Source organism: Triticum urartu, chromosome 5A (assembly GCF_056163025.1).
Source record: "Triticum urartu cultivar PI428250 chromosome 5A, HENAU_Tu73, whole genome shotgun sequence".
Lineage (NCBI taxonomy): Eukaryota > Viridiplantae > Streptophyta > Magnoliopsida > Poales > Poaceae > Triticum > Triticum urartu.
Window position 1 is genome coordinate 128397319 of NC_141877.1, and position 9396 is coordinate 128406714.

Consider the following 9396-nt stretch of genomic DNA (forward strand, 5'->3'; position numbering starts at 1 on the left):
TCTCATGTGCTTGCATCGTGGTGTTTAGTTTGGTTTGTTGGAGGAGATACATAGAGTTGCTCTGTTGTATTTGGTCCGCCAAGGTGTGCTACTTTGTCATCATTAAGTTTTTCATGTGGTCTGATTGCTAAAAATTTCTGTACGGAAGGAATGCTTAAGCAAAATAGACTATAGAAGTACTGATGATGGTCTGATTGATAATATCTTCTGTACCCAAGGAATACTTAAGCAAAATAGACTATAGAAGTACTGACGGAATGATGTTCTTTGTGCTCTCATAGCTTTTGCTGCAAATGTAAATTTTCTTAATCTGCATCTATTTTTGTGCTCTCATATGGAAGGTTTATGCGTTAGTACTATTGCGGATTCTTTAACCTTTTCATGTCTGATGGCATGAACTTATCTATAGTAGGTACATGCAAAGGAACTTAACAAGAGAACAATAGTCTTTTGAACAAGCCTAATTTGTTACCTTTAAATATCAGGTCCACACACCACACACACACTGTAAGAGAGAGAGAGAGAGAGAGAGATATTTATATGTATCTTTTGCAGGATTGACAGCACGTGATGAGAAGAAGACATGGTTTACCACTACAGAGGATCGGATAGTGTCTTCGTGGATTCAGATAAGAATAACATTGTAAAAGGGCAAGGTATCATGTACAATCAAGCATTGCAAATGACTAGCTGCTGCCTTGTTTAATTTTTTTAGGATTGCCCAAAATTTCCTTACTAGAATTTTGAGAAGTTTGGCCATCAGTTCTACTGCTTGGTCATTTTATATATCATGTTGCAGTCTTTCTTTTAATAAAAGGTAATATTAACACCATCCATGTACTACTATTGTGTTTGCGGTCTGATACATGGTGACTAATTTTCATATACATTATGTTTCATATTATCAATGAATATGTTTATTTTTTATGCATGGACCCTACAACTGGGTTATTATATGTGTGCTGTTTTTTTTCCTTTTCACTTCATTACCATCTTTGGGCTGAGACTTTATAACTATTGCAATTATGTTGAGAGTGTGCTATAAACTAAGGGCAATCCTAAATGGATATGTCCAGTTCGACATAGCATTGCATATTGCAGTATCCACAGAACTAAGAAAGGACCGTTCCAACTGGCAATGAGTATTGGAAGGTATAAATACTACATAACATATGGTTTCAGAAGTATAATAACAAGCTCATATGGTTTTAGAATTATAATAACAAGCTCATATGGTTTCTGAAGTAGAAACCATATGCACCATTTGATGTTTGAAGTGGAAATGTATCCATGATAGTTAGCTGTTGTTGTCAACGATAAAAATTGGAAGAAAATTAATAAAGCCATTTTCATTGAAGAATAATTGGGGGGTAGCACCCCACCGGTTGTTATATTACTTGCAGGACGAGATATGTTGATCGAACAGATAAAAACAGAGAGATAAAGAGCTAAAACAAAAATATGGGGGGCTGGTCAGCATGCTAGGTCAGAGCAAAGCGAAAAACTGTATAAATAAGTCCCAAGGAGTGTGATACATTATGTAGAATAGAATATTTGTTCTCCATGAAACCTTTCCTGGGCTCCATAAAAAAATTGTGCTCATGCTTGTGCAGATTCTAAAATTTTGATTCGTTGTTCGGGCATTCGGAGTTCATAGTTATCTAAGTTTCTCTTATGTGTGTTTTCAAAGAATTTGGTACTTTAGAGTCTTGCTATTATATTATCTTTGAATCTAATTAGAATAGATTAGTAGTATGATATAGTGAAGTAGTCTTGCACTCACTTAATTTCAATCGGGTAAAAAAAAGATAATTTATTTCAGCCATAAGTAGAACACCCGAGCTAATCGATACACCGTTTAGAAAATTGATACACTGTTGCAGGGAGAGCAGCGCACGCAGCAGTGGTCGAGGGCTGAGCGCGTGTCGACATCGTCCGTGGCCGCTGTTGGTCGCTGAAGGAGGCATGCATTAGGTGGTGCAAGGGCATGCTGGTGATGGAGTCGCGCATCATGTGGTTGGGCGAGTAACGCTCGGGAACTACCAGGCGCCCAGCCGCCTAGGCTGACGCGGGAGGCGCGGTAACTCAAGGAGGAAGATGTAGTCATGTGGAGGGAGTGACGACGGAGGGCCTTGGATGGCTGGACGAGACCCTACATCATAATCAAGGAGGACCCTACATCTAAAGGAAACAGGGCAGTCTACTCCCTCTGTTCCTAAATATTTGTCTTTTTAGAAATTACACTATAGACTACATACAAATGTATATAGACATACTTTAGAATGTAGATTCACTCAATTTGCTCCGTATATAGTCCGTAGGGGAATCTTTAAAAAGACTTATATTGAGGGAGTATATCATAAGTCTATTGCCGGATTTCTAGAAGAAGGAAAAAAGAGAGAATGGTCGTTTCTGCTACTCTGCATCTGCTTTAAAATGTGAGTGCTTATATCAGGAAGATCTTGGTTGCAAAAGTGATCAAATATAATAATCAACACAAACACATTATCGGTTCTATAATTAAATTCCTAAGATCTTATAATTCTAAATCAGATTGGTTGATTATACAACCAATTAACATTATTTGGTGTAGCATGTTGTTTAGCATTTTAGAGTTCCATCCTCTTTAGTAATGAAATAATAACGAACTCATATTAGTGGATCCGTAAAAGTGTATCATATTAGTTTGATGAAGGTATCTAGCAAGTCAATTCTTGTATGACGAGAATAATGAAAAACCAAGTGGCAAAAGAAGATAAATGAGGAAAGAAGAGATAATTTTTCGCTCGAGGGTGGGGCTGTAAGGAATTTGTGGCTCGGGTAAACAAAAACATCTTGGTGGCCATATAGAAAGAAATGGTTGGAAATTGGGATAAACATGTTTGTTGGACATGACACATTCATGAAACATAAAACCATCTAATTAGTCTCTCTCAGTTTTAATTTGTTATATTCCATTTCATTTTCAATCTCCTTCCCTCAATCCTCCCGATTCAGTTTTTTTTTTCCAAACCTGACTCCACCCGATCTAGATCTCGAGGGGTTGCCTCCTGTCTATCTCGTCCCATCTTGCTGCCAGGCATGGAAGAGAGGAGGGAGAGCAGAGGAGCACGGTGGCCTCTGGTCGTTGCCCAGGAAAAGGTAAAGGCCGTGGCACGACTGCCCGTCGCGATGCCGTTGTTGCTTGCGTGCTTGTTTCCTTCCCTACACCCCCACGTCCAACTCGATGTTCGGCTGCCGCAACGCCGTAGATGACCAAGTCTGGGGCGCGCCCTCTTGTGAATGTCCAATTAACTGAGGGCCGAAGGTGGGGAAGGCTTCGATATTATTGATGTGTGTTAGCTGATTGTCAAGAAAAAGACGTGAGTTAGTTGAGACGACATTATTCTTAGTTATTTTACCTCCGTGGGTAGATCTTAAAATTTACCAAAAGCTCGTTGCAACGTACAGTCGTTCTACTAGTTATAGTATGGATATAGGGGTTCGGACATAAAAGATATGGATGTGGACGACACGATTTGAAGAATGCCCGATCACTGTCCATGAGCGTTTGAGAGCCCGGATTTACAGTGAATTGGTCTTACCCATCGATTTTTCCCATCCCGGTGTTATGATTATGTTACTAAACCCAAGAAGCAACAAAATAAGAAAGAAGTGTCATTTCCAGTCACGTGTCCCTGCCCTTAATTAAAGCACTAATGTAGGAGCAGTTCACAACAGCATCATTACATAGGCTGGAACACCAACAAAGCTTGCCTTGGTTTAGTTACTGCTCTTTCACTTCTCATTCGTTTCACTTTCAACCTGGTTCTTGGAGAAGCTCACCAACAAATGTGTGCACCATTTATCTTTCAGTTATTGCAAAACATCTACCGTGAAGAACAGCAATCTCAAAACAGAAAATCGCAGCTGCTGAAGTAAACATAAAATTGAGAATGTAAAAATAAATTACTCGCGCCCCCAGTATAGAAACATAAACATTGACTTTCGTTCTTGGCTTCCTGGAACCATAAACATTGAGAACTAGTATGAGAACAACAAGAAGGAGCATTCGGGGCATATAAAACACCAATTTTGTTCTTCAGAATTCCACACTTACATCACAATAAAATTACTACAAAAGGGAACAATAATCCCTTTTCTATACACAAGTCAACCTTCTTTTTCCACTGCATTCCTTCTTGCCACCGCAGTACTTTACAAGGGAAGTTACGAGTATTGCTTGTTTGACACTCGTGAGCTAGTGGTCCATGGAGGCGTCGGCGGTCTGGCGTCAAGACCTGGACTTGCCGGTGGTGGCGGCGGCGAAGCCGTGCATGGCGCTGTAACCGCCGGAACCAAACCCGAGGCAGCCGAGAAGCAGCGCCTGCCGGTACGGCAGGAACGTGCGCCGCCGCATATCCTCCGCCTCTGCCCGCCTCGCCTCGTAGAGCCGCTCATGCGCCGAGCTCCTCCTCCCGCGCTTACCCATCGCCGGGGTGGGGTTCTTGTTGGGAGCTGCCAGCGGGGAGTTCGTCTTGGGGCTCGCTGGCGTTGGTGGACGTTGGTGCTTGGAGCCGTCGGACTTGTACGGATGGATGAGCTTCTTCAAGAACCGCCACCGGCCGCAGCTTCCCGAGGCCGAGGACGACCCGGACGACGCCGTCGATGACGAGGACGACGACCGTGACGCTGATGTCGGCGTCCGTACGGATTCTTTCGCCGGGGCGGGCGAAGATAACGGTGACATCCAGTGTGCCCGGAATGGCGAGGCTGAGCGGGACCTGCGATGCACCGACCGGCTCCGGAAACGGCCGCGCTCGTCCAATGGCGACGATGCCTCCTGCGGCGGCATCCGATCACCGTTGGGGCGGTCGGCGGTGGGCGGGGGCGCCTGCGGACGGAGGAGGAACGAGGAGAGCCGCATTGGGCGGATCTGGCCGTTGTGGAAGAGCTCGTCGGCTGAGGACATCGCGGCGGCGGCCGGGGACGGAAACTGCGACGAGAAGTCGAAGTCGAAATCGTAGTCGCAGTCACCGGGGCCTCGTGCAGGGCTCGCCGGCGCGCTGAAGCAGTAGCCGGCGGCGGCATGGAACGACGGGTCGCGGGCGGGGGTGGACGGTGCGCTGACGAAGGGGGTGGAGCACGCGCTGCCAACGCTCACGCCGCAAGCGCCGGCGAAGTGATCGCCGGAGCTGGTGTCGGTCGTGGCGGCGGCCATTGCGCAGGCGAGTGGGGTGGTGGGGATAGTGAGATGGGAAGGTGAGAAAGGCTCTTCTTATTAAGAGAGGCTGGTTGGTCGCTTTGCGTTTTAGCCCTTGATGATAAATGTGAATGAACTGGATGAAGCACAACATTAATTTTGGATGCATAGTTATTGGGTATATTAATGCAATGGTAAATCAAGATCGTCATCGCCTAACATTTTCCGATTATGGCGCGTTTGATTGGTATTGCGGTGTTGTTGCTAAGGCTAGATACAATGGGAAGTAATTTAGATTAGTAATTAGTCATTTATGTTACTTATTGGGCATCTCTAGTCGAACCCTTAAAAAGTTATAAAGAAGTAAAATTTTGATTTTACACCTCTAATTGGCACCTAACCGAACTCATAAATTGTACTATAATAAAGGATTAAAAAATTACTCCTTGACTCGGCGGGCACCTAAATATACTCCTTCACCGAGCGGTAGACTAACAAATCTTCTCCCCCTTCGGCAGCTCTCACCCTACCCGCGCGCCGCATCTACTCCGGCTTGTCCATTCCCGCCTTCGCCGGCGACCACTCGCCACCGCCGACGCTCCGAAGGACCCGCTACGGTCCCCACCCACCCGGATTTGGGCCTCTCTCATCGGCGACATTGCGTTTGTGATGGATTCGACGGGTACTGACTCACGCAACCCCCGCAACGAATCTGCACTGCATCTCGGTATGGCCTCCTTCCCTAGGCGCTCGGAGCTCAGTCATCGACCGACCACTGGCACAACTACGCACAATCGCCATCGGCCTGGCTCGACCCTAGCCCAGCAGCTCGCCAGCTCCTCGTTGCCGGTCATCAAGTGTGACCACTACCCGCGACAGGTGCTGCGCCGAGTTTCGACCATGGAGCAACATCCTGGATGGGTGTCCTTCAAGTGCAAAAAAGATGGGGTGAGTGCTTGTTTCTTCGGTTGTTCTTCAGATTCGTCGCAATTTGTAGCTTATTGTTTGCTTGTGTGTAGGATGGATGCAAGTTTTGGTATTGGGATGAAGAGTACATCGATCTATTGATAGCAAGAAATTTGCTAGATGTTCGTACACTACTTGCTAGAGTTGAGACAGGAGATGAGAATAGAGACGACGCAATGTCCAATTGTATGGAGGCGGGGAAGAATGAAGTGTGCAAGCTCAAGAAACCGATAGAGAACTGCAACAGTGTGTGCAACGAAGACATAGAGAAAATATTAATCCAACTAGTTGGAGCACTTATGGAAATTGGATTTCTATTAAAGTGTCTAATTGTGGTTATGGTTTTATTTAGACTGAGAGAGAATTGAGGTAATAGAAAATTTAGCTTATCCCCAAGATGTAAAAGGAATGCAAACTTTTATGGGGCATGCTAGTTTCTATGGGAGGTTTATTAAAGATTTCTCCAAGGTTTCAGAACCTTTGACTGGCCTCTTGCAGAAAGATGTACCATATTCTTTTGGTGAGAATTGTACACATGCTTATGAAAAGCTTAGGGATGCACTGATTATGGCTCCCATCATCCAGCCCCCGAAGTGGGATGAACCTTTTGAGATAACGTGTGATGCTAGAAATTATGCTATTGGAGCTGTCCTAGGACGGCGAGATGGTAAAAAAACTTAACGTTGCCTTTTATGCTAGTAGGAGCCTGGATGATGATCAAAAGCATTTAGCCACAACTAAGAAAGCATTACTTGCCATTGTCTTTGCTTGTAACAAATTTAGACCTTACATTATTAACTCTAAAGTAATTATGCATACGGATCATCGTGCCTTAGTTATCTTGTTACAAAGAAGGACGCTAAGCCCCGTTTGATTCGATATATATTGTTCAAGAGTTTGATCTACAGATAGTAGATCGAAGGGGCGAAGACAACCAAGTGGCAGATCACCTATCACCCATGGAGAGGATACCTTACGAACCCGTTCCAATAAATGAGTCCTTTCCAGGTAAGAGTTTGGCTATGATTAAAAAGATAGATCCTTGGTTTGCATAATATGCTAACTTTTTTGTAGGAAAGTACATGCCATAAGATGAACTATCGCCAGAGAAAGAAGTTCTTCAATGAGTTAAAATACTACTTCTGGGATGATCTTTTTTTATTGGCATGGGCCAGATAATATGATTAGATGGTGTGTTCCAGAACACGAGATGAACGTCATTCTTGTTAAGTGCCACAGTAGCCCTTACGCAGGACATCATGTTGGGGGCTGAACCACTACCAAAGTACTTCAATCAGGATTCTATTGGCCTACACTTTTCAGATATGGGCACAGGTTTGTTAAAAGTTGTGATGCATGTCAACGCATATGTAATATAGGTAGAAGACAAGAAATGCATATGAACTATAATCTAGTTTGTGAACCTTTTGATGTTTGTGGCCTAGATTATTTGGGACCATTTCCAGTCTCCGATGGGCATACTCACATTCTTGTGGCTGTAAATTATGTTACCAAGTGGGTTGAGGAAATCCCTACGCACCACGCCGACATTGTAACCTCACTAAAAATGATAAAGGACATAATTCTTCCCAGGTCTGGAGTACCTAAAGTTCTTATTACTGACAGTGGATCTCACTTTATACAAGAAATTTTCAGGAGGATCCTTCATATGTATGGAGTTACTCACCGAATAGTTTCTCTCTTATCATCCTCAAACAAGTGGCCAAGTGAAACTCATAAACTGAGAGGTAAAGATGATACTATAGAAGATGGTGCATAAATCCAGAAAAGATTGGGAAAGGAAGTTAAATGAGACCCTTTAGGCCTACCGCACCGCCTACAAGAACCCAATGGGCATGACACCATATAAGATGGTATACGACAAGGCATGCCATTTACCCCTAGATTTAGAGCACAAAGCTTATTGGGCAGTCAAAATGTAAATTTTGATCTTAAAGAAGCAGGGAGAAGAGAATGTTAGATATGCACGCCTTAGGAGAGCTCTGGAGTAATGCATATGAAAGTGCCTGGTTGTTTAAAGAAAAAGTTAAGATGTGGCACGACCAAAAGATCTTGAAACGAACATTTGCTGCGGGGAACAAAGTCCTCCTATTTAATTCTCTTCTTAAGTTGTTTCCATGGAAGCTCAGATCTTGGTGGGAAAGGCCCTATGAGATTGAAGAAGTTTACAATTCCAGAGACGTTTGCTTAAAAGGGGGAAAAGATGCCCCGTGGATCATAAACAACCAATGCTTCAAGCTATACCTTGCTGATGAACAGAAGGAAGAACGAGAGGTAGAAGAGGTAATAAGTTTCAGCACGATCGAAGAAGCTGAAACATTCAGAAGGAAGAAGGCAGGTATAGTAGAATAATAATGTGTCCTCTAATAGATGTCAATATTAGCCTTAATTAAGTTTTTTTGTTGTGTCAGACCTATTTGACTTAGTGCTGAATCGCTAAGTTTTTGTGTGGACTTGGATATTCTCTTTACTAGCTTTCTAGGGAGGAAATCTCCCTAAGGAAAAGTTCCACGAGGAGGCCAATAGAATCAAAGATGCCGCACCATATGACCAGCCACGGTCGTATGAGCGCTCGTATGCAAAGGATGCGGAAACGGCGGAGATGTCAGAATAAAGGATGACCTATTAGAAGACCACCAGTGGTCGCATGACTGCTCACATGCTTCCTCGACGCCAGGCGACGCGGTAACAGAGCCAAAGATGCGGTACCATCTGATCGTCTATGCTTATATGGGTGCTCACATGGATCACCATCATCATCATCATCATCATCATCATCATCATCATCATCATCATCATCACTACTGTCATCATCATCGGCATCCCAATCCATCTCATTATAACATCAGGAACCCTAGTGGATCATCTTGTGTGTTACGTGTGTGATTAATTCATGTTTACCATCGCAACCCTTATGATGTTTGTTGTCTCCATGTGTGAGTAGAACCCTAGTTCCCGGGGATATGGATGAACCTTGGTATGTATAGGATCTGAAATGTTATATTGGATATGAGATCCTCTGTTGAATGCTTACTTTAATAAATTTCATGAATGTTGTGAAGGGGCCCCACTTAGCATTACCGCCGAAAGGCCACGAAGTGTATCACTTTCGTTATAAAGGTTAGGACGTGAAGGTAATTCGAGGTAACAGTAAAAGCCTTTGCTTCTAGCCTTTGCAATTGAGAGGGGATTTACGAAGAACCCTTAGAGAGGTCTCATCCATGAGG

The 9396-nt window shown here is 43.8% G+C and overlaps 2 protein-coding genes across 2 annotated transcripts; one reads left to right on the plus strand and one right to left on the minus strand.

The window, feature by feature from the left end:
- Positions 1-4059: 4059 nt before the first annotated feature.
- On the minus strand, positions 4060-5241 carry LOC125555757 (uncharacterized). The gene has a single exon (XM_048718611.2). It carries the CDS (start codon positions 5198-5200, stop codon positions 4274-4276), a length of 927 nt encoding a protein of 308 aa, XP_048574568.1. The 5' UTR covers positions 5201-5241; the 3' UTR covers positions 4060-4273.
- A 440-nt stretch (positions 5242-5681) lies between these two features.
- On the plus strand, positions 5682-7062 carry LOC147970559 (uncharacterized). Its single transcript, XM_087522669.1, has 2 exons — positions 5682-6130; positions 6202-7062. Exons 1-2 carry the CDS (start codon positions 5852-5854, stop codon positions 6514-6516), a joined length of 594 nt encoding a protein of 197 aa, XP_087378795.1. The 5' UTR covers positions 5682-5851; the 3' UTR covers positions 6517-7062.
- The last annotated feature ends 2334 nt before the right edge of the window (positions 7063-9396 follow it).

Coding starts and splice junctions, on each gene's coding strand:
- LOC125555757 (XM_048718611.2), bottom strand. CDS start 5,200: ATGGCCGCCGCCACGACCGACACCAGCTCCGGCGATCACTTCGCCGGC.
- LOC147970559 (XM_087522669.1), top strand. CDS start 5,852: ATGGATTCGACGGGTACTGACTCACGCAACCCCCGCAACGAATCTGCA. Junction 6,131..6,201: donor TCAAGTGCAAAAAAGATGGG/GTGAGTGCTTGT, acceptor GCTTGTGTGTAG/GATGGATGCAAGTTTTGGTA.